This window comes from Tenebrio molitor, chromosome 4 (genome assembly GCF_963966145.1).
Source record: "Tenebrio molitor chromosome 4, icTenMoli1.1, whole genome shotgun sequence".
NCBI classification, from domain to species: domain Eukaryota; kingdom Metazoa; phylum Arthropoda; class Insecta; order Coleoptera; family Tenebrionidae; genus Tenebrio; species Tenebrio molitor.
This window is the reverse complement of record NC_091049.1, coordinates 21,598,886-21,622,586: the sequence shown is the minus strand read 5'-3', so window position 1 is coordinate 21,622,586 and position 23,701 is coordinate 21,598,886. Positions and strand designations below refer to the sequence as shown.

General features: G+C 36.2%; 5 protein-coding genes across 9 annotated transcripts; 1 reads left to right on the top strand and 4 right to left on the bottom strand.

Annotated features, from left to right (window-relative positions):
• Positions 1-4,894: 4,894 nt before the first annotated feature.
• LOC138129403 (uncharacterized) lies at positions 4,895-6,128 on the top strand. The gene has a single exon (XM_069045694.1). It carries the CDS (start codon positions 4,926-4,928, stop codon positions 6,126-6,128), a length of 1,203 nt encoding a protein of 400 aa, XP_068901795.1. The 5' UTR covers positions 4,895-4,925.
• Positions 6,129-6,958: 830 nt separating this feature from the next.
• LOC138128162 (uncharacterized) lies at positions 6,959-12,158 on the bottom strand. Of its 3 annotated transcripts, none has more exons than XM_069044343.1 (9): positions 11,721-12,158; positions 11,485-11,672; positions 10,930-11,435; positions 10,386-10,485; positions 8,555-8,647; positions 8,353-8,508; positions 7,627-8,296; positions 7,149-7,571; positions 6,959-7,091 (listed from the first exon to the last, which is right to left on the bottom strand). In XM_069044343.1, exons 1-7 carry the CDS (start codon positions 11,743-11,745, stop codon positions 8,234-8,236), a joined length of 1,131 nt encoding a protein of 376 aa, XP_068900444.1. In that variant the 5' UTR covers positions 11,746-12,158; the 3' UTR covers positions 6,959-7,091; positions 7,149-7,571; positions 7,627-8,233. The 3 variants fall into 3 exon arrangements, with proteins under 3 accessions (XP_068900444.1, XP_068900445.1, XP_068900443.1); XM_069044344.1 differs by having other exon boundaries at positions 11,943-12,158; XM_069044342.1 differs by having other exon boundaries at positions 11,485-12,158.
• Positions 12,159-12,299: 141 nt separating this feature from the next.
• Positions 12,300-14,727, bottom strand: LOC138128160 (ankyrin repeat domain-containing protein 50-like). 2 transcript variants are annotated; one of them, XM_069044337.1, is made up of 4 exons: positions 14,596-14,727; positions 14,393-14,548; positions 12,494-14,342; positions 12,300-12,441 (listed from the first exon to the last, which is right to left on the bottom strand). In XM_069044337.1, the coding sequence occupies exons 2-4, from the start codon at positions 14,492-14,494 to the stop codon at positions 12,404-12,406; spliced, it is 1,989 nt and encodes a 662-aa protein (XP_068900438.1). In that variant the 5' UTR covers positions 14,495-14,548; positions 14,596-14,727; the 3' UTR covers positions 12,300-12,403. The 2 variants fall into 2 exon arrangements, with proteins under 2 accessions (XP_068900438.1, XP_068900439.1); XM_069044338.1 differs by having other exon boundaries at positions 14,393-14,613.
• Positions 14,655-18,353, bottom strand: LOC138128161 (ankyrin repeat domain-containing protein 50-like). Of its 2 annotated transcripts, none has more exons than XM_069044339.1 (4): positions 18,315-18,353; positions 16,569-18,259; positions 14,874-16,439; positions 14,655-14,823 (listed from the first exon to the last, which is right to left on the bottom strand). In XM_069044339.1, exons 2-4 carry the CDS (start codon positions 16,584-16,586, stop codon positions 14,797-14,799), a joined length of 1,611 nt encoding a protein of 536 aa, XP_068900440.1. In that variant the 5' UTR covers positions 16,587-18,259; positions 18,315-18,353; the 3' UTR covers positions 14,655-14,796. The 2 variants fall into 2 exon arrangements, with proteins under 2 accessions (XP_068900440.1, XP_068900442.1); XM_069044341.1 differs by having other exon boundaries at positions 14,889-16,439.
• LOC138129402 (putative ankyrin repeat protein RF_0381) lies at positions 18,346-19,596 on the bottom strand. The gene is made up of 2 exons (XM_069045693.1): positions 19,588-19,596; positions 18,346-19,242 (listed from the first exon to the last, which is right to left on the bottom strand). Exons 1-2 carry the CDS (start codon positions 19,594-19,596, stop codon positions 18,346-18,348), a joined length of 906 nt encoding a protein of 301 aa, XP_068901794.1.
• Between the last annotated feature and the right edge of the window lie 4,105 nt (positions 19,597-23,701).

The window sequence follows — 23,701 nt, the reverse complement described above, 5'->3', positions numbered from 1 at the left end:
GGGTTTAATTTCATGCACAACAGACACACCATAGGGACAAAAGGATAAGCTGAACTGTACCAAATGATTAGTTTCTTGGGTTAATCTCCGGATGGATTTATTTGGGGTCTCTGCAATTCTTTGTTCAACCTCTTCAATATTTTCAGCTGTTCTTTTTGTCGGTCGTCCTCTGCCATTTTTGCGCAATACACTACCTGTTTTCAAAAACATGTTTACGCATTTGTAGAATTTCTGGGCAAGTTGTTGGTAAGTCTTTTAAAAGTTGAAATTCTTCAAAAACTGGAATTAATAATGACAGTTACTGTTGTAATGAGTAATGACATCTGATGACATTTGAATTAAATTTTTACGTGTTACCAACGAAAGCGTATTAATCACGGCCCTCTCGATTTTTTTTTATTTTCTATCGCACGGTACTATGTTGTGTGACACCGCAAAATAAAGGGGCGGCATTTTGATTGATTTATGTGTCCTGTTACGATTGATTTAATCAATTTTCTAGAATATTCTCAAATGTTCGATTAACGCGCGCGTGATTTCCGTATCCGCCGAAAAAGACCTACGGGAGAGGGGCGAAAGAAATAAAAGTGGGGAACCAGGAAGGCTCGAGGAACTTTCACGACTTCAGTACTTATTTTTTTTTTTAAATTAGCGTTTCAGATGTGGTTCAAAAGGCAAAATATTTCTCGATAATTCTCTTCAGACATAACAACAACATACAACCCTAGCCATATCCGTGGCTTCCAGACCCTGTCTCGTTTCCTCTTCTGCGCATCTTTTGTGCCAAGCTGTTTTATCAAGCTGCGCTTCAACTGATTCACATTTTACGTTTTTCTAATTTATTTTTGTGCCAATGCTATATTAAACATGTTTTTCTGTTAATAATTTGTTAATTATCTTTTGTTATTAAATTGTTTGTTAAAAATATAAAATCTCCAATAAAAAACTTGTTTTACCGAGGAGAGATAACTAAAGTGCATAGAGCAAAGATCATCGATGATGAGAAAAGTCAAAAAGTCATTATTATTCCCTGTGCAATAACAATCACCGTTTACCTACTTGTTTCTTAGATTACATTTAGCTGTTGTTCAAAACTTGGCTGTAATATTTTCATTTACAAATTAAGTGTTTAATCTGATTGAACATCTAATTAATCAACTTAAGTACATAACATTTTTGGTTTACAATACAAAAATTTCCGATAATAATGCGGAATTTGGAAAAGTGCACCGAATGCTTGCAGCGTTTCCACGTTGAATAGCAAGGGAAATCCTCTCGAAAAGGAATTTCTTTGATTTTGAATCGCCTGATTCCACAATAAGTCGGTTTCCGATGACATTAACGAAATCGATGGCTTCTTTGGACCAAGGGCCTAAGGTTTCAAAGGCTAAACCTTTAAATATGTAACTTGACGAAATAATTGCACTATATTTGCTATGTTTGCGTTTGCAAGCCATTTCAGCGGCAAAACTTGAAACTTCTGAAGTTTTCAAAACGTAACTGTCTGCAAGTGTATCTACAATAGTAACGTCCCAAACTAAAAGTTGACCTTTAATCCATGGTACTAAGTCATCCCATCTGGGCGTTTTCCATCATCAAAATTAGAAAGATTTTCTTTTACTTCAACGACTTATCATATTTCTCTGCTACATTGAAAGTTCTATAGGATAAAAGCAGAAGATTTTCAAGGGAAGAGATTGATTTGGTCGAGAGACAATAATTATTAATAATGGAGCTTAATTTATCTGCAGCTAAATGTCTACAAGCTTTTGGTAATCTTCTAATAGTTGGTAACTTATGTTTTAAATTAATAAGCAATTTTGTTATTGAATCGGTTGAAGAAGTAGAAGAAGTTGATAGGTTATTATCGACATGATACATGAATTTGCAATCTGTTATTATCCTTAAAAAGATTTTCCAGGACATAGAGTACAAGGTAATCGTTAAGATCCACCAGGATGACTATCTTCTACTCTAAGGCTGCTCTGTGTTCCTAAGGCATTGAGCTTTTATAAAAATTGTTTATCCCAACTTATAGGTTAACTTTGTACTTTGGGGGATATACGAGGGCAACACTGAAAATTTCTAAAATGTCATGTTTCTAAAAACAAATGAAATTTGTTTTTCTTTGACAGTTACTCTTTAATGTTTTGCAAGTTGATTGCCGTTTAGTTTGTTTGATTTGCTCAAATAGTTTTTTAATTATCATAATTTAAAGATTTTGTGTTCAGCCAAAAATGAATTTGACTAGAGAACATTTCCGGGCCATGATTTTTTACGATTTTAAATCGTCATTAAAAAGCGCCATCTAAGGCAACAATCTAGAATTAGTATGAGTCAAATTCAAAATATTTTACTTCAACAATTAGATGTGAAAAAAATTTGTTATCGATGAATTCCACATAAAGTGACTCCCGATGAAAAAGAACAACGCATTGAATGGTGCAGAAAAACTATGAAAAAATTCAAAGGCCACACTTCAAATTTGATTTGGAATTTCTAGCACCTTGTGATTTCTTTTTCTTTCCAAAAATTAAAAATAAAAATGCCTGGAATCACTTTTTCGTCATCAAGTAAAGCAGCGGAACATTATAAAAACTTGGTTTCTGAAGTATCTCAGGAAGAGTGGTATCATTGCTATACGGAGTAGTTTCATGGATTACAAAAATGTATTGGTGTTAAAAGGGAACATTTTGAAAAACGTTCAAATCATTTATGTTCGACTGTGACAAATATAGATGGTTTATGACGTTATTTTGAGGCTATAAACTACCACTTTATCGGACTAGTCCGATAAACAAGACGGTAAGGTAAATTTCTAGTTAATCGACTTACACACATAAATTGACATGAATTGACAAATAATGCAGTCGAACATAATGATTATTGTATCAAATTCACAAATTTACAACGTTGGACAATTAATATTCTTTTTATAAATGACATTTTTTGGAATCGCCAACTAGATTTAAATTTTTGGTTGATCGCGTTTGGAATTTGTGCTGTTAGATGTCGCTGTGCAAAAATACGTAGGGACACGGCTTATTGTTGGTTCATGACTGTAAATAAAATTGTAAAATGAAAAAATGTGGTTTCTTTTGTGCAAATTTTAAAAATGGGTAACTTTTAATTTTGTTTACTTTTTATTATTCCAAATAATAAATACTACTATAATAAATAAAGTAGCAAACCTGCTGTCATTCTACATTTACCTCATAGATGTCACTGTTATTTTTTTGTAATTTAAACAAATAATGCAGTCGAACATAAAATATTGTATGCAACTTGTCCATAATGATGCTTTATTGGACTCTTCTATTTATAGCCTCGCTCGCTGCGCTCGCTCGTCCATAAACTCGACTCGTCCAATAAACCATTACATTATGGACTTGTTACATAAATAGCTATTAATTTTTTTTTAATTAATGCTTGTTTGATTTTCTAAAAAATTTTCAGTGTCGCCCTCGTATCTTTAATTTTTAAATGTAGTTCTTCCAAAAAATTGTTATATCCAAAAGCAATCCGATATTTGTGCCATTTTTCTATAACACCATTTCCACAGACTGTTGTTAAGAGAGAAAAGAACAGTGGGTTGATGAGAATATTCTACAAAACAGCTGAGTTTATTGCTGCGCATATTCTTATTCAATTGTTATTGTCTATTACAAACTTGTCGAAATGAAAAATGAAGCAATAACAAAATTTCATTGCTACTGCTTTTATTCCCCGAAGTGCAAAAAAAAAATCAATTTTTGTCCTTTCACTACTTTCACTTTCAATATTTATGTCATCTGGATGTAAAGAAACCTCAACTCTTGAGACCTTTCAGTACTCGAAATTTTCATGAACAAATTAGCAAATCCGGTTCTATAAAACCAAGCTTCGTCAGTAAAAAAACTAATTATAGAACATTTTCATCATTACGGAAAGTGTTTAACAAGTATCCACAGAACTGCAAAATAAAGATATAAATCCTAATATAACATTGCACGACACGTAGTTAAAGACACCTCAAGGAATTGTGACAAATTGCTAATTAAAGTGATCGCTTTACTTTCTACAATATCTCCATCATCATCTGGAGTATGTATTGATACTCGTCCACTTCCACTCTTTCATCTGTATTTCTTGTTTCAGAAATTAATTTGTAATTTCCAAACATCTGTGTACTGAGTACTTTTTTATTCTGGTAGAAGATTAAAATTCCATCATTAGAAAATTTCCTTACAAGGTAAAAGCCATCTAAGGACTATTGAATCTTAGATCCATCTTGTGTCGAAAAATCAACTATTGATAGTATATTATTACATAAGCAAGGAAAGAAGGTTTTTATCCACGAAAATTAAGGTTGCTGCACGAGCCGAAGGTGAGTGCATCTAATCGTTTAAGTGGATAAAAGCGATTAGGTCACGTGGTTTATGGACATAAAAGGAAGAAGAATCGACATGTTTTTTTATCTATGCTAGAATCTAGAGTAACCATGTTTTTTTATAAAAGAAGGATTTTTCTTTTATTTGACTGTAATCAGGCTAATCACACAGGAGTTTTTTAATGCGATAATTTTATTCCTCCATAATAGTTAAGCAAGAAATTGATTTCTTTTGTCAATTTACTATAACTAATTATATCAAAACATGTCTTCTTTCGTTTCTTCTAAAAAATAATTTTAAAAACTCAAGAATTTTTATGTCGTTTTCACTTTGAAAAATAACTAAACAGATTGGATGGAAAAAATTAATTTAATATATCCATTAAAATTATTATTCGGACAAATTCGATCCATTTCATAACCAAGAGATAAATACATTTAGTTCTAAAAATATCGTGATTAAATATAGATGCATATCGATATCCATTTCATTAATTGTTCTATACAGATAGAAAATAAAATCGACATAAAATGTATTAAATGACACAGTTGCAAGATGGATTTCAGGCTTCTAAGACTGATCTTCAAAGTGGGCAGAACATTTGCGTTTAGTCCCCCATCCACCAAAATCACACCAGCATCGAACAAGCAGAAAATGTACGCATATTTTATGGCCAGCTTTTATACAGTAGCAGTTTTCGTTGCATGCATCTACAGATATTCCTACTACAAACACTACATTCACATTAAACTTATAATCCAAGGGATTTTAGACGGTTCCTTATACGTCTTCAACATATACACTATTATCACGTCGGTGAAAAAACGACCCCAATGGTACATCCTAATCAAAAATCTAAGATTAACAGCAGATACAAGTGCAGTTTCTTACAAAACCAACGGCTTCAGTTTCATCATCTCAAATGTATTTTTTTGGGCCAACATGTTTTACATGACCTACATATTCACAAAAGCGATGGGATGGGACTACTATAGGCTCTACGCCGTGGAGTACGTGCAACTGTACGTCCAATTCATGATAAATTTTCTTATTTACACGATTTTAACGATGCTGAAAGCAAGATACCAGATGACTAGTCTGTCCTTGGGACGTCACATTTGCTTGGTGACAAAACTAGAAAGAAGATCTCTTGCAAAGCAGTATCCACTAAGCTTCTTGAAGAAAATCAAGTATGATGTATGCATTTTAAAAGAAACTGTTGATGTTTTTAACGATATCTTTGGTTGGCCTGTTCTATTTATAATTCTTTACGCGAGCCTTCAGGTTCTTCTCTACATGGATACCCTTTTTCTGAAATCGTCCACGCGCAGCTTGGAAGCTATTTTGTGTAACATCAGCATGATTCTATTATTTTGTGTAAGTTTTTCAAAACTGCATCCCAATTTGTTTATTTTAGAATTGCAGGTTGGCGCTACTGTGAACATTTTATTGTGCGATTTCATTGCACATGAAGCCGAGAAAATTCTAGCCTTATCGTACAAATTAGAGAGACATTTTGTGAATGGCATCGTCAGTGAGAAAGAAGAATTGTACACATTTATCAATGTTCTTGTTGACAATTTTCCAAAATTTTCGGCAGCAAGGTTCTTTCGTATTGAGAGATCGACAATTTTTCGAATTTTTGAAGCAGTGACCACCTTTGTGATTATCATGATTCAATTTGAGTCCAATTCAAATAGTTTTGATGTCAAGGCATGCCACCATTACTGTCTTAGTTGCAATTGCACCATGTTCTAAGTTTGCTCATTCAGAAAAAAAATATTCATTAAAGAATTTGCATCAACACAAAAAAATTTTGTTTATTAATAATTGTATGTCGTATTATGTTGCATAGAAAAACAAAATGTTTTATGACTAATATATATCTTATGTGTACTCTTATTTTTTCAAAACGAATTAATAGCGATTTATTTTCACTCTTTCGAAATTTTCATCATTTAAATTGGAGAAATGGCGTTTTGTAAACCAGAGTTTATTATTATCAAGTCAAATTATTTTCAGAATGCTCAAAAAGGCGAACGCTTTTTGGATGCTTTTGAAGCACTAGTGCGCGAAATCGACGTTCGCGCACTAATGCTTCAAAATCATCCAAAACGCGTTCGCATTAGTGCGGGAACGTTGATTTCGCGCCCTAGTGCTTCAAAATGGTCTGCGACCGCGTAGTAGTGCGCGAAAATTGATTTCGCGCACTACTATGCAATCGCGAAATGTCATTTTGAAGGTAGTAAATTCAAAAACTAATTTTAGAGTGACTTGAATTTCATTGCTTAACGTAGAGGGGAAACAAATAATTAGCAACGAAAACAGAGGCCCAAAAACGGAGCAATAACCTCCGTTCGTAAATTGATTCATTTGGAGTCGATTCATCATACAGAGTGATCAACAAGAAACCAAATCAAGAGTGCTACCTCATCTTTTATTTTATCGAAACGTACGTCGTATACTAATCAGACACTTTTATATAATTGCTGTGCACTCGTTTTGTTGGTTGCCTACCTCTCAAAAATCTATTATTAATTGCCTTTATAAATTGTTTGTAATTCATGAATAATGGATTTAAAAGGAAGTTATTATTAATTATTATTTATTACTGATTAAGGAAAAAACACACAGTTACATAAAATTCCTTCATAAGGCACGTAATCTTTGGTTACAAAATTTTAAGTCATTATTTTTCAGAATTCTTTGTTTTGTTGTTTTCTGTAAGAAAAGTGCTAAAGTTATTATTCTCACATTTTTGGTTAATTGAGAACTTACTCGTATCTTTTCTAGCAGTTTAATTAAAACATTTAAATTATTCCAAGGTCAAAAAATAAGTTTTCACAAAAACTGCTCCAAATGTTCTCCATTGTGGTCCAGAAAGAGTCAAACTCGCCTCTCATATTTTCCAAAAACACTTATGAAGCTGTCAGGTGAAATGGACTGCCAAAATTCATTTATGGTGAAAGTTTCTTTAAGGTAATGTGTGGGTTTTATTTCTTGCAACACACAAGGGAAACAAATTAATAGCCTCCTTCAAAATTTTTGCAATAAGTGCCATAACTCAATTTAATTTACAGTCTTAAACGCCTTATGGAAGTTGAGGGATGTTCCTTGATAATTTGTCGAACATTTTGCACCATTTCTAAAATTTGAACTCAGGACTGACCTGACTTCTTCTTAATGATGGATTATGATTCACTAAAATTAGGCATTATAATTTTAAGACATTGATAAACTTGTTAATAACCAATACCATCAGGTTCAGACATTTGGCTTGAAATTCTTCAGTGTAAGGGGGTACAAAGTAAGGCCAGTCTTCACTTTCTTGTTTCACCCTCTTTCGAAAATAATCTAATAAAAATGCCTTCTCTTTAATGGTAAAACCCATTTTACAACTTATTCTGGGATAATTATTGCTTACAATTCCAATAAACGTCTGTAAATATTGCCGAAATCGAAGATTTGTTTTTTAGGTTAAATCACTTAAATTGTCAACAACAACAACCTTGAATTTTGAAATGTGACATTTAAACGAAACATCTCCGTACCAGTGGCGTCGAGTTTGGCAATAAAGCTGATAATTTACTTACTCTTACAAATGTAAAATGTTGCTCTTATTTATCTTATAAATTGTTTCCCTTATCTTATAATAATAATAAAATGCACAATTATAATTCCAACGTCTAAAATTCATGAGGTATGATTTATTATAAACTAGCGTTTGAGACCACAAATTGTCTACGGCCATGCTTTGAACGCTTATTTGCGTATGATTCTGCTACGACGTGACCGATAATTTGCAACGCTTGCTCTGATTTGGATTCTTGTTGATCACTCTGTAGAACGTAGGTATGTTTGTTTTAAATTCTATTGTATGCGACTTCTACAAGGATTGGCAGGACAGAGTATAGAGCCTTGAATATCTGTGAAATGAAACACAATGAAAATTGACGACAAAATGGTCCAAAATGTGACTCACAAACATCAGTAGTTTAAAGTTAACGATGAAACCTTCCGAAAATTTCAATTGGATGGGATTGGCGGCATTCATCAGAGTGAGAACTAATTTCTTTCTGTTTCTGGTGTTCCAATTATACCAATTCGTTGCCTCTAACTTTAGTAACATATTTTCTGACTGCAAAAATGTTTTACAGTATGTTGTGAACAGTGCGTTAGTTTACCTCGTCCTCTATTGATTGTCCAGCTGCAATGATACTTAATATGGTAGACAACGAAGAAACAGCTACCACAAAAGAACGCCACAAAATCACCTCCTACAATTTACGAAATTACAATTTTTTATTTCGAAAGAAAAACAGAAGCGAAAAGAAGATGCAAAGAGAGAAAAGAAGAGGGAGAGGGATGGAGGAGAAAGAGTTAAAGGAAATAAGAACAGAGAAGGATGTAAGGGAATATATAAACAGAGAGTGAGCGAGGAAGTAGCAATGCAAGAATGGGAAGAGTACTTCATGAAACTTCTGGGGGGGAGAATGGAAAAAGGAGAGACAGAAACATAAATGAAGAAGAAGCAGACGGCGCCAAAGGAAACAGAAATCACAGCAGAACAGGTAGAGAGACAAATGAGGAAAGTAAAAAAGAGAAAGCATGAAGAGCGAGATCGGGGAAACAGGAGTGGTGCCGGACAGCCAGACAGGAATCAGAAATGGAAGAAAAGAAAAAAACAAGGAGAAGAAGGAGAGAGAGAGGAACGGGTATGCCAGTGAAGAAATGGAAATAATGAGAGCAGAAGGAAGAAGTGCGGACCTGAACGAGAGGGACAAAGACACGGACAAGCAAGAGAGAAGGGAGAGAATCAAAGAATCAAGGTACAACAGGACAGAGAAAATTTCGGAGTACCTGGGGAGAGAGAGTGCAAGAAAGAGAAAAATGATTCAGATGAGGAAACAGGTATTTGACGGAAGGAAAGGAAAGAAGGCGCAGAATATGCTATGAGGAGAGAGAATGGATGTAGCGAAATGAGAGAGAGAGGGAGGAAGAGGAACGGGGAGAAATACTGATGAAATGGAAGTGGAGGGCAAGGTTAGAGAAGGAGAGGCGTGGGGATAGGAAATAAAAAGGTAATTTATTTTAGAAATTTATTATTTTGTAAATTTCTTAAAGCGCTTATTTTGGATGTAAAATTATACAGGGCAAGTCACATAAGGCTTATTTCTAAATTTATTTTGTACGCAACCAAAAATACTAACGACGCAGGCCACTTGATACCGTTTATAATGTGATTTAATTTAGTAGTCAACGTATAGTGAAATTTTTTTAATAAACAATTGTCAGTGTCAAAATGAAGTAAAAAACCATACTGTACCACCCTAAAATTTGGACATATGGACCAGCTGTATAACAATTTGACACCAAATCATGGTTATGGTTATGTTCACTTCACTTCCCGTAACTTTCTTCCGTGAATTCATTTTCAAAACAAATTTAATGAGAAATCAGGAGAAACCTTTTCGAATTTGAAATAAGCTCTCGCTCGTTAGGGCGCAGGCTCAGTTACATAAAAAAATGTTGACACTCAATGTGACCAATCGTATTATCATGAAAATCACAGCTTGGCTCATACCAACAAGACAACGTTTTGACAATTGTTTATTAAAAAAATTCAACTATAGGTATGTAATTTGACTAAAAATGTCAAAATGACGTTTTCCTGTTCTGATTAATGAAATCAAAAATTAAGTTCATCAACTGTCATTTTGACATTTTTAGCCAAATTACATACCTATGTTGATTACTAAATAAAATCACATTATAAACGGTATCAAATGGTCAGCGTCATTAGTATTTTTGGTTGGCTACAAAATAAATTCAGAAATAAGCCTTATGTGACTTGCCCTGTATAGCCTATTTTAATGAAAGCCAAATTAATACTTTATTAAGATATGTAATGACATAAATCAAATAAATAAATATGTAGATGGAATCAGAATAAAATCAGATAATGTTTGTTTGATGAAGATTCAGTAGAAGAGTAATAAATTGATGACAGCTTACCTGCACAAATGAAAGCACAATGCTTATGCCTATAACGATAGCACCAGTGGTAAATGGTATTATAAGATTACTCATCAGCATCAAAGCGTTATTTTTCGATCTGTAGAAAAGAAATGCATACATTAATTTGACATGATTGACAATCGTGATTTCTTTGAACCAATAATGAATAAATCACGGCCTCCTAGATTCATAAGAGACTCGTCTCTTATAAGAGACGAGTCTCTTATGAATCTAGGAGGCCGTGGAATAAATAATATATAGCCGTTTGCACCGTCGTAGTTTAAAATTAAGAAAAGCTTAAAACCTTAGTTACAATTATTAAAATCATAGCAACAATTGTTTTTAAGCTTGGTAAATATAAGTAACGTCGGTGCAAACGGCCATTAAACACATAAACATAATAAGCATATGAGTACACAAGATATTTTTTCATAATCTTGGATAACAAAGTGAATGACGATTAGTGACTAGTACAAATACTTAGTCGATGAGAAAAAATGTGGAAAGAGCAAATATCCCAAAAGTCTTTTGAAATCATTACCGAATAAGCTCGCAGTGTCTGTCTATTATCTTCTCCAGCTTCGACTCAACCTCTTCTTGATAAATTTCATCACGAATTAAGCTTTCGGAACCTTCAACATCACTACCCAGCCCTTCGATGAGTGCGTTAAGCATATACATTTGAAATTTGACGTGTTGTGTGGTATAGATGACTTGATAGGCATGTACTTGCAACGCAAGCCCCGCTAAATACAACGTCACTTTGAAAATAACAACATAAAAATTCGTCTGACGGGGACACAACTTGTCCAAAACATGTTGAACAAAAATCCTTTCGGTGTCGTCAGGTGAAGACATAATTTGAGTGGCCCACAACAGTATTAGAGATGTGTTGATCACGACGAAAATGTTGATTTGCTTCGACTCTCTCGCGATTCTCAATTTGACGTCGTTTCTGGCTGAACTGATGTCCCACAGCTCAATAACGTTCATCACATTTTCGACCATGTGGTTTTTAACCAAGAGAACGGCGAATGCAAAGGAAGTCTGAAACTGTCTAATAGATTTGATTGTTGTATCTCTTGGTGAAAATTACATAACACAGTTGCAAGAAGAGTAGTCCGTATTTAATCAGGTCTTCCATGTTAGGTGCCTGAAGGAAGTAATAAAGCTGAAGGAGTAACATTGTCGAGTGGGTGATGAGCGTTAACTTCAGCAAGTATTTCACAAATTTGAATTGGTAAATGCTGCTGCCTATCATGCGGACTGGTTTTAGACAGTCGTCTGAAAACATTCCACAAGAATGTGTTTGTTCATTGTTGATAAGCTTACAGTTCATTCGAATTGGATTCATCATTTAATTTCAAAGAGAGAGTCTTCAACTAAACGACCACAACTAACTATCGAAATTGATTCTACTTCAACTATATAAATGATTCCTAATTGTTTTCTGAATTGATTGATCAATACATCTAATAACGCTAAATTGATTAATCAATACCTCTAATAATGCTCCACGGTCATCTAAAAATAAATTAGATAAGGAACACCCACCTTATCCACAATCCACCAAAAATCAACCCATAAGCCTGTTCGAATTCATCGAATATTTTACTGCTGATGCACAAATGCGTTTTGGAATTGAGGTACTCCACCAGAAGACGGGAGACCTCACTTCAAGGGGAGACCCACCAGAACACGCTGAACCAACCCCGTTCTTCCACCGGAGAAATACATTCACCGGAGCAACTCATTCTCTCAGAGCAGTTCTTCCCCTAGAGAAATTCATTCACCGAAGCAGTTCTTGCGTCGGAGCCAAAAGTTAGGTCCTCGTCACCGCAGAAAGGGGCAACTCAGCAAAAATTTTCTGAAACCATACAGGGTCCTCAACAGTCGTTAATAAAAGTGAGATCAATTTGGTGAAAAATTTATTGAGAATGATCATCTAAATTTTAGTACAGATTTTTCTACAGATTTTTATAAACAATTCCATTTAAGTTTATTCCAGCTTTTTCTCAAGCTATACGTGTTGCAGGATCCCCACTTATGGAACCTAAAGAAACACAATCAAAGCACAATTTGACAACATGCAAGTAAAAACGAACCACTTTCGATCGTAGCAGTAGATTTAGATTTCAAATAGATGGCAAAATCTTCGTTCCAGCTTGCATAATTTTCACTTTCTCTTTTCGCCAAATCTACATCCGCGCCGTGATCAATTAAAAATCGAACGATCCGAAAGTAATGGTTTGAGGCAGCTATCGACAACGGAGTTTTCCTGTTATTGTCGAGCTGATTGACGTTCGCTCCTTGCTCCACAAAATACTTCACCATCTTGAAACTTTCCATTTCAACACTTTTTGTCAAAGGTGTGTATCCAGATTCCCCCGCTGTGTCAAAATTGACCCCGATCTCCACCAACAGCTTGACCATGTTACAATTTTTCTTCTCCAAATACTTCATCAAGTACGAGGTTTTGTATTCGCTGTAGAGCACGTGCATATCTGCCCCGTTGTCTATCAAGAAACGACAAATAGCAACGTCGCCAGTTTCTATAGCTTTCATCAGAGGTGTACACTTATTTTCGTACAAAAAATTCACATAGGCGCCTTTTTCCTGCATGCACTTAACGATCTGCAAATTGCCCTTCGAGATTGCTTCCAAGAACGCAGTCTGCATTGTAGGTTTCGCTCCGTTGTCCAGCAAAAGTACCACCATTTCTAGATTCTCGTTCTGAACCGCACAAACAAGAGGCGACTTTCCGTTGGGTCCATATTTGCAAACATCTGCGTCTTCTCTTATCAAAAACTTGACCACCTCGATGTGGTTTTTTTGAACCGCATGTGTCAAAGATGTGTTCCCATCTTGATCCAACCCGTTCAGATTGGCACCTTTGCCGAGCAAAAACTTGACAACATCTAAGTGACCATTCGACGCTGCCTTAGAAAGTGACGTTTGACCGTGTGACCCCTGGTTGGAAATGTCAGCTCCCGCCGTCACCAGATACCTCACCACATCTAATTTTCCTGCGGCTGCAGCATTCGTAAGAGGCGTATTTCCGCTTGAGTCTTTCCCGTCGATGTTGGCACCATTGCTGTGAAGAAACTTGACGATTTCCAAAAACCCTCCGAAGGCTGCGTAACACAGAGGACTGGTCCCAGTGGAACAAAACTTACAAACTTCCGCACCCTTATTGATCAAGTACTCGACCACGTTGAATTTGCCAGTTTTGGAAGCATTCGCTAGGGCAGAGTCCCCGAAGGAGTCTACCCCGTTCAAGTCGGCCCCGTGATCGAGTAGAAACTTTACAATTTCCAAGTGACCCTCGTTCGAGGCCCAATTCAAGGCCGGCTTTCCTCCTTCTGCGAACTTACAAACATCTGCACCTTCTTTCACCAGGTACACCACCATGTCTAAAAACCCGGCGACTGTTGCGCTAGCCAGGGGGGCGTTTCCATCCGGATCTGTGACGTTAACATTTGCTCCTTTATCCAAGAGAAGTCGGGCAGCTTCTCCGATGCCGTATTTGGCAGCCCAAGAGAGCGGTGTCCTTCCACCAGGTTCCACCTTTACAATGTCCGCACCTTCGCCTATCAAGTACTCCAAAGCTACGACTTGGCCCTTCATTGCTGCGTTTGCCAAAGCTGTGTTTCCATCCGGGTCAACGTGATTGATATCCGTCCCTTTATCAAGCAGGAGTTTGATAATCTCGATCTGACCTTCCGATGCGGCCAAAGAAAGCGGACTTTTTCTGTTTTCGTCGACTTTGTAAATGTCAGCGCCCTTGCTTATCAGATATTCCGCAATGTCGAGTTTACCTTTGCACGAGGCGTAGGTCAAAGGAGTACTTCCGGTGGAATCGAGTGAATCAGGATCAGCTCCATGATTGATAGATTTCTTGACAAGATTCAAGTCTCCGATTCGTATACTGTTGAACAAATTTATATTCCATTCCTGCAGTGGCAAAACATAGAAAGCAAGTGCTTCCAATTAAATTGACTTACCTGGAAGTATTTTAACATTTCTTTTTCTGTCTGATTCGTCATTGGAAAGTTGGTCGAGATGAAAGGGGATCCGAGAGCAGTCAGAAAGGACAGAGCTGTCATCTTGCAACCAAGCGTCTTGATGATTTTCTACTTCACTCAGATTGTCGACTTTTACTGATGCAAAACATAAACTGATGAAGGTAAAATCGTCTTGGTACTACCTGTTCAACTGATGGAAGGACGATGCCTTGAGGCAAAGGGCAAAATCATTATTCCAACTTGCGTACTCCTCAATTTCTTGTCTTGCTAGATTGACGTCGGCACCAGAATCGATCAAAAATTTTGCAATACGAAAGTAATTCATCCTTGCAGCTATGGATAAGGCGCAGTTTCTGTTGCCGTCAAATAGATTGATGTTAGCTTCACGCTCCACCAAATACTTGACCAATCTAAAGTTTTCCATTTCCACAGATTTAGTCAGAGGTGTATGACCACTTACTCCTGCGATATTTACATTTGCCCCCGTTTTAACCAACAGCTTGACCATGTCGATGTTTTTCTCGCTCACGTACTTCATCAAGAACGCGTTTTTCTTATCACACACGATAATCCCAACGTCGGCTCCTTTCTCGATTAAGAATTTTGTAACATTGATATACCCTAGTTGGATGGACTTGGTCAAAGGTGTGAATCCACTTTCGTATCTAAAATTGACAAGCGCCCCGTTTTCATGCATGTACTCAATAATCTTCAAATTTCCAGTCTGAATCGCGTCCAAGAAAGCGGTCTGAATTGTTGCTTTGGCTCCATGTTTCAACAAAAAAATAACCATGTCGAGGTTTTCGTTCAGAGCGGCCGCAGAAAGAGGAGTTGTTCCTGTCTTGCCCAATTTACAAATATCGGCGTCTTCTTTGACCAAAAAATCAACTACTGCCATCTGATCAGCTATTACTGCACTGGTCAGAGGTGTGTTGTCATCAGAATCCAACCCATTGAGATTTGCTCCTTTGGCCAACAAGAACTTCATTACTTCTAGATGTCCGTTTTCAGCCGCTCGAGAAAACGGACTCTTTCCGTTCGCTCCAAATAAAGTAACATCAGCACCGTTGGATATGAGGTAGTCCACTATGTCGAGTTTCCCTGCAGCTGCAGCGTTTGCTAAAGAGGTGTCCCCATTGGGATCCACACTGTTCCTAGCACCTCTCTTGTGCAAAAGTTGCACAACTTCTAGATGTCCTCCTGAGGCGCCATACGACAATGGACTCTTTCCATTACTCCCGCATTTGTTGGTGTCGGCTCCTTCCGTTAGCAAAAACTCGACCACGTTCAAATTTCCCGCTCGCGCAGCGTTAGCCAAAGCTGTGTCTCCATTGGAGTCCACGTCGTCCATGTTGGCACCTTTGCCAATCAAAAACTTGACCACTTCTAACTGACAATCTGCTGCAGCCCAGTTCAGGGGTGGTTTACCCCCTGGTTCAAACTTGCAAACATCAGCCCCTTTCCGAATCAGGAGAGACATCATGTCGATGCATTTCATAATTGTTGCGTTTGCTAACGGTGTGTTTCCATCAGGATTCGCGTAGTTTATGTTGGCATTCTTGGCAAGCAAAACCTTCACCGTGTCTTCACGATTCTTCATCACGGCCCAAGACAGCGGTGTCAATCCGGAGCCTGTCGCCTTGTTGATGTCAGCGCCCTGGGCCACCAAAAATTCTATAGCATCGTGCTTGCCTTTCGCAGCTGCGTTCGCGAGAGCGGTGTTTCCATCCGGATCGGTCTGATTGATATTGACTCCGTTACCAAGCAAGAGCTTGAGTGCTTCTACTTGATTTTCAATTGCCGCCCAAGAGAAGGGTGTTTTGTTGCCAGCTCCAGGTTTGTAAATGTCAGCACCGCTGACTATCAGATGCTCGATGATGTCCAGCTTTCCTGTGCTGGATGCACAGGTTAGAGGTGTGTGTCTGGTGGTGTCGACGGTGTTGGGGTCCGCACCGTGAGTCAGACATTTCTTTACACTGTTCAACTCTCCTTTACGCACTGCATCACATAAATTTGTATTCCAGTCCTTGAGAAGAAAAGGAAATTAAAAGGTTTGACACATGTCATTTCTAGTAAACATTTTGCGCACCTAATATATCATTTGAGATATTTCGAAAGTGCTAAGTAGGAAATCAGAATGAGTGGCCTAACTTACTTGGAAGTATTTAAGCATTCTCTAATTACTAGTGATTTAGTTCTACAATGAAACGAAGTGAATTTTTGACTGTAAGTTGATACTTGAAACGTCATTGTTTGAAAAATTGATTCAAATATTTGTCAGAAGTATTTATTTCATTCGAATCCTGGTCTGGCAGCAATAGTGAGCAAACGTGTCTAGTAGAAAAAAGTGCAGAGATTACTAACGTAAACAGCAACGAGTGAGTGAGAGGTGATAACCAGAAGGGGGAGAGTAAGAAAGAGAGGGCATGACGAAATCGCCAAAAGCAAGGAAAGGAAGCAGCCAGAGAGAAAGAGAAGAGAGTAGGACGTCTGAAGAAGACACGAACCCGTTCAGAAAGAGTTCCAGAACGGTAAGATCCCCCAGTAGAAGCGAAGAAGGAAATGAAAGCAAGTAAATGAATAAATAAGTGAAAACCATGATTGAAGAGGTAAGAGAGCTGGAATAAGAGAGGAGAACAAAGTACTAAGAAAGGAATTAGCGGCAGTGAGAGATGACATGAGAAGAAGAGAAGAAAAATGGCAAGCGGAGGAGGCAGATTGCATAAAAAGGATGAAAATGATAGAGAAAAGTAGAACAAAAAGTAAAAAGGAGAGTAAGAATAATGTTATAATAACCGGAATAGGGAAGGAAATATACAGAGGAGGGTGAAAGAATGGTTAGAAAGGGAGATAGGCCTGAAAGTGAACGTAAAGAAAGCATTTAAAATAAATAATGCTTGCAAAAATAGAAAGTTGGGAGCAGAAGAAGAACTCTATGCCAAATAAGAGTAAGTTGAAGGAAAGAAAAGGTGAGACGATGTATATAGATGAGGTTTGACAAACGAAGGAAGGAAAACACAAAAAAGTTAAGAGATAGAGGAAAAAAGGTGAAAATAGGATACAGGAAGATACAGATAAACGGGGAATGGTTTATACGGGATGAGACGGAGGAGAAACTGAAGAAACATTTTTAGAAGAAGGAGAGAATAAGAAATGATAAACCGACGAGAAAAGGTATAAAGAGAAAGTGAATAAAAAGTTAGATGGACAAAGAAAACGGAAACCGGAAAAGAGGTACATACAAAGAGGAAAGTTGCTACCGAAAGAGTACAAATGGGAAGGTAAATGGGCAAAAAAAGAAAAGAAAAAGGGAAGAGCTACCGGGGGAATAATAACAGGGGTGAAATTGGGGATAAAGAAAAGGAAGAAGAAGAAGGATGCATGGAATGAAAAGTTCATATAGACAATAAATGGGGGAAAATAATGACAATATACAGTAAAGAGATGAAGACAACAAGAAGAAAACAGGGAAGAATGTATGCTCATAGGAAAGGACTTTAACGGGAGAATAGAATAAATAGGAGCAAGAAATTGGGAAGAGGAAAGGGTGGATGAGAAAAGAAAATCCAAAGACAAGGTGAAGAGTGCAGAGGAGAAGAGACTAATGGAATGGATCGAAGAAAATTGATGGGAGGAAACGTGGATATTTGTTTTTCAATTTAAAAAACGTGAAACATAGTTAACAGTGCAGTTTCGTAAATGAAAGTAAATAAATTATAAAAGTAATTAATAACAAAGCCATTTAATTTTGTTTTATTAAAAAAAAATATTTCAAACAACAAAAGAATTAGGTAGGAAGCATAGTTTTTTGGTTGTGGAGGTACAAAAGTTCAGTTTCCTTAAAATCTACAAAATAAGATATATTTTATTAAAAAGCTACTAAAATAGCGAACAATCATACCAGTCTATTAAAAAAGTGGTCAGAATCCTTTTCAGCTTTCAGAATCCGTTAATGGAAAACCCTCATCCCTTGCAACATCACATTCCTGTACATATTTAACAATTTCCAAATTATCATTTTTCGCTGCTTTGTCCAAGACAATATCTTTATATTTCTTCACCAAATCAACAAATGCACCTTTCTCTTTCAAAAACCGAACCATTTCATCACTACCCAAATCCACCGCTTCCATCAACGCCAACTGTATCGTAGATTCCGCCCCATTTTCTAACAAAAATTCAACCGTGTCTGCGTCTTCATTTATCACAGCCCACGATAGTGGTGGTTTGCCCTTGTTACCAGCTTTGCAAATATTCGCCTCCATGACTGTTAAGAACTCGACAATCTCTTTGTGCTTGTGCCGAACAGCTAGTGCCAAAGGAGTATTTCCGTTGGGGTCCAATCTATCAATATTTGCCCCTTTGGCGACCAGGATTTTAACACAAGAGAGATTGTTTGACATCACTGCTTCGAGCAGAGGCGTTCGTCTGCTGGACCCTGCTTTGTCAACATCTGCTCCTCTGTTGAGCAAATATTCGGCGATGTTTGTTCTTCCGTTTTGTACAGCGTAGAGCAGTGGGGCGTTGCCTGCTTCGTCCAGTTTGTTAACACTGACATTTCTTGCGAGTAACAGTTTGACGGCGTCTAAATGGTCGCGAAAAATCGCCCAATGGACTGGAGTTCTTCCGGTTTTGCCTGTTTTACAAACGTCTGCCTTCTTTCGCAGCAAGTACTTCATGATATCGATTCGACCTCGGCGAGTGGCGTTTGCTAAAGGGGTGTTTCCGTCATCTCCGATGTAGTTAATGTCAGCTTTGTTTTTTACTGCTTCTTGGATAAGGGTGCGGTTTCCGGTTCTAACACCTTCCACTAAGAGGAGATTTGGGTTCTGAAAGACAAAATATAATATCACAATAATTTTAATTTTTGTACAGCTTCAGTTCTCTTTGTTCTTCGCTCATTAATAAAAAAATCCAAAGATGAATTTTAGTATTCCAGATGAGTAAAATTGTTCTTATCTAATTTTCATTAAAAACTTTGGACAAAATCCTTTTTATAGAAATATGTAAATTATCTCCACTTTTTTACTAGGTGTATATTTTGCGGCAAAAGTGTAGAAACAATAAACAATACAATAGTAGAGAGTAGTAACGTGATGCAATAATTTAATTACTTGATAAGAAAAAATAATATTATTTTGTGTGACGCAATAAAGCGAAAAATTCTAGCTTACCTGAAGCATGTTTAGACAATCCAAGTTTTTAAATATTGACAAAGAAGAAACCACCAGCACAGACACGATTGAAATTTGTTGTCTTTCGTACTCTTACATGGTTTTCGCTTGATCACACTTTGCTTACAACTGAATACACAGACTCCTCGGTTAAGGTATTTATGCTTGAAAGGGCTCTCTTCATTATTATTTAAGTTTATCTAATGTGACGCAAAAACGTTGGTAGGTACAATGAATTCATTTTGTTTGGACAACAGTAACAAGTAAGTGGGGAGTTTGTTCTAGTTGTGCACGATTGCAACATATGTCGTCAAGATTCTCAATTCATAATTGAGTAATGTTGCAATATTTAAACATTTTTGCTAATAGTTTCAATTATTCTAGTTTTTGTTAGGAATATTTTTAATATAGGTAGGTACTAAAAAACAAGAGGGAATACCTAGTTTGTTGGGTACAAATAATTTAAAGTTTTTGTGTACATTTTTAAAATTTACTGGCAGTCGAAATGGTTCATTCCCTGAGTGTTGGCTGTATAGAATAGGACAAAATGTCCCAATTTTCTAAAACAAGAAATGTCTTTAGTGTCCCATATTAAAGATGTAATCAAGACATTAGTTCAAGATGGAAGTGCAAATAAAGGGAAAAAACCACTGGAAGGCTTAGGTACACCTGAGGCATTTTTCAAAATAAAAGAAAAATAGTACTTATTTATAAATGTCTGGAGCAAAATGGAAGTACACATTTTGAGTATTTTCTTTGGGAACACTAGGTACATTTGTTTTCGTGCTATGCGTATATTTTTGTCATTTTTTTCAATAAAATTTTAATCCATTGAAAAAAGTCAGTTTGTGACAACTTTGTTACTTTAATTTGCGTTAATTAGAAGCCCCTTGTTTTCAGAAAACCAAGTAATAACACCAAAAGTATCGTCCCACTCTGTATTGTAGGTGGCATATTCCACAGCACACCACGGTGTAACAAAAATTTACAATAATCCTGTATGAGATCGAAATTTTCGACCATGACAAAACTGTTTTATTATTGGATATTTTTTTCTTTTCAACGAATGTTTGTAATCTAGAAATTTGACGAGAAAAACTGTTGACAGTTTTTCGAAGCAAATTTCGGCAAGGTAGGAAAAAAAAAATTATTGTACAATATACACATACACATACAATATAACACATGGTGTTATCGACATCAGCTTATCGCAGATTTTATTATCGATAAAATTTTGTTCTACGTAGAAGGTTTATTGTTGCTAATTAATGTCAGTTATTTGGAGTGTCGTTGCTTAAAGTCATAAAGCTTATGTGGTAAAATAACAATTTACAAGTATCTAAAGAAAATAAAAAGGTCGGCGGATATTTGAACAGATTATTTCCTGAACCAAATAAAAAAAAAACCGTTTCGTGTTTAACGACGGATACAGGGTTAGTCACGAGAGGGGTACACTTCTGTTCATGGAAAAAGCATACAAGCCTTGAGAGAGATTTTTGCAATTTTTTTGGCTGTGTAAATTTACTTTGTATTTGTTTCCATGTTTACCAATGTTAAGTTATCAGGTAAGAATTTACAAACGAATTTTGATTAAGTATACGAGACTTAAAGGAACCCACAATAAATCTTGAAAATACAGAATAATATTTACTTATAATCTTGATAACAGTAACATGAGAGAGGGCATTAAGTAAGTACACGTTTACTGACTGAAATCGAATTATTTCAATTATCTGCCACTGACAGTGACATCAGGTACTGATAAAAATGATTTACACAAGCAAAATGTACGTGTATGCTTTTTCAGTGAACAGAAGTGTAGGTACTTCTGAATTTTTATTTTGTCACAACCAACAATACCAATGCCAGGAAGTACTATATACCATTCACGATTGTTTCAAATTCGCACTATAATCTGTTTCAAAATAAAAAATCCACCACCTGTTGAATTATATTGGCACAAAAAAAGAAATCCCTAGAATAAGTTTCACTTTTCTGGGTTGGCCTAACCTTCCGCCAAAATTTGACCTTCAGTGTGTCACAAATATCAAATTATAAAAATGCCTCGAAAAACAAGGAATCTTTTAACCACTAAATTAAAGCGAGCGTTCATTAAGTGCTTCGAAGAATTTAAAAAACACGATGAACTACGACCAAAACGGCTGTCAACAGCTTTATTTCATAACCTCACGTTTTTCTGACACATTCAAACACACTAAAAACAAAAGTTGGCGACGTTGTCGGTTGTATTTTCGAGGTAGAATGCAGTGTTGGTGGATTTTTGATTTTGAAACAAATTATAGGTATATGTGAAAATCTGACATTTTAGTTAGCAGTATTGTAATTTGTCATAATAAATCTATTTTAGGTTATAATTGAACCAAACATTGCTGCCAGTTTGCTACATTTTTTAAATAATTGAACGCATGAAGAACAATAATTTAAAACTTCAATTGAAATGAAACGTATAAATTTGTAGCGCAGTTCTCGTTTAAAAACATTCCTTATTAAAATGGGTACCTAATTTATTACTACAGTTCGAGACACGGAATTTCGGGCATCACTGTCAATATACTGTCAAAAAATGTGAAATAGGCTTTAGATTATTAACCTCAATTTTACCGTTTGCGACGATTTTGATTGACATGCGATTGATGTGAACAGAAAATAAATTTCAAAATTTGACTTTTGAATGTCGTGTTGACAATAAAGAGTGATTTACATCGCAATTTTTTGAAGTGACAGAAAATCCTAACTAAATTAATGATGGAATTGACAAGGCGAATATTTAAAAACGAAACGTTATATGACAGGACCTACGTCAATCTAACAAAAAAATATCTTGGCCTGCTGCGTGTTTAAAACAATCATGAACGGCTTATAAATCAAATGTGTTATTTCTTTTTTTCACTACATACTAGTCTTAGAAGGCGTCATTATTGACTCTCGAACTGAACCCAGAAGTAGAATTTCTCTCCTACTAGTTAATAATTTAATAACCAATGGTTAATAATGAACAGCCGTCACCTAGCAACGAAAGATTTTCTTTAATTTCATTGGTTAACGTAGACAGACGATTTTCAATTTTCATAGCAACCGTTGAAAAATGATAACTCGGATCGTCGCATCGGACAAAATAATTTACTACCTCGGCTTAAAAAAATGTCTTCTCTACCTTGGTGTATAAGTACTATTAAATTAGAAATCAAAGTAAGTTGGATAGATTTGTGAGAAATGTCAGATTGGCAGATAACCTGTATTTAATCAAAATTTAACAAATCAATTAACAAATTAAGTTAATGTAAAACGTGTTCGAAGTGTCTACCATCGGCTTCTAAACATCCGCAGCGGCGACAGAATTCTTTCCACACTCTCCATAAATGAGGAGCATGTCAGTCTTTTCGTCGTTATTGTAAAATACGGGGTGATCAATAAGGACTGTTTAAGTTGGTAACACTGAATCGTATTTTAAATCGTATAACAGGAGTAACTTCCGGTTGTTGGTGGCTTGTCGGTGTTAATGATATACCTATTTCAGATATTTGTCAAATAAACCAACAAAACATATCCAGTTACAGTGTTATAAATAAAAATTTTCTTAATTGTATTGCCAACTTAAACAGTCCTTCTTGATCACCCGGTAGTTATTTGTGTCACAAGGCTAGAAAATGACATTTTGCAAGTGCAAGCACGGTTTGTGGGGCAGAAGCGTCAGCCGAGGCCAACAAGTGCGAGCACTTGCAGAACATTTTCTAGCCGTGTAATACACAAAAATTTTTCGGCCGACAATTTAATTAAAGCAAAATATAATCATTTTTGTTCAAAATCACCAGATAGGGAATTTATTTTTCTTCCATTGGCAACATAAAGGATTCAAGAAGCGACTGTCACGACAAAAATCAACCAATTCCTCAAATATTCAAAACCGTCGGCGTTGTTTCTGTTATTCCATCGCTTGATACCCCCTCGGCCCCTACTGCTATACACAATGTACAGCTTACGATAAAGGATACAAATTTGCCCGACATAATATTTTACACTTAAATTGTACAAATATGCCACATGGCATTTTCATTAAAAATTCCTGTGTCGATTTTATTGCCTAGGTAGGGAA

What these genes read in the sequence shown, in the direction of transcription:
- LOC138129403 (XM_069045694.1), top strand. Translation starts at nt 4,926, where the DNA reads ATGGATTTCAGGCTTCTAAGACTGATCTTCAAAGTGGGCAGAACATTT.
- LOC138128162 (XM_069044342.1), bottom strand. Translation starts at nt 11,745, where the DNA reads ATGATGAATCCAATTCGAATGAACTGTAAGCTTATCAACAATGAACAA. An exon ending in GACAATCAATAGAGGACGAG is followed by an intron (nt 8,509 to 8,554) that starts GTAAACTAACGC and finishes ACATTTTTGCAG; the next exon opens with TCAGAAAATATGTTACTAAA. An exon ending in ACTTTAAACTACTGATGTTT is followed by an intron (nt 8,297 to 8,352) that starts GTGAGTCACATT and finishes TTCATTTCACAG; the next exon opens with ATATTCAAGGCTCTATACTC.
- LOC138128160 (XM_069044337.1), bottom strand. Translation starts at nt 14,494, where the DNA reads ATGACAGCTCTGTCCTTTCTGACTGCTCTCGGATCCCCTTTCATCTCG. An exon ending in AAATGTTAAAATACTTCCAG is followed by an intron (nt 14,343 to 14,392) that starts GTAAGTCAATTT and finishes TTGCCACTGCAG; the next exon opens with GAATGGAATATAAATTTGTT. An exon ending in TACTGCTACGATCGAAAGTG is followed by an intron (nt 12,442 to 12,493) that starts GTTCGTTTTTAC and finishes GTGTTTCTTTAG; the next exon opens with GTTCCATAAGTGGGGATCCT.
- LOC138128161 (XM_069044339.1), bottom strand. An exon ending in CAAATGTAAATATCGCAGGA is followed by an intron (nt 14,824 to 14,873) that starts GTAAGTGGTCAT and finishes GGAAAACTTTAG; the next exon opens with ATTGGTCAAGTATTTGGTGG.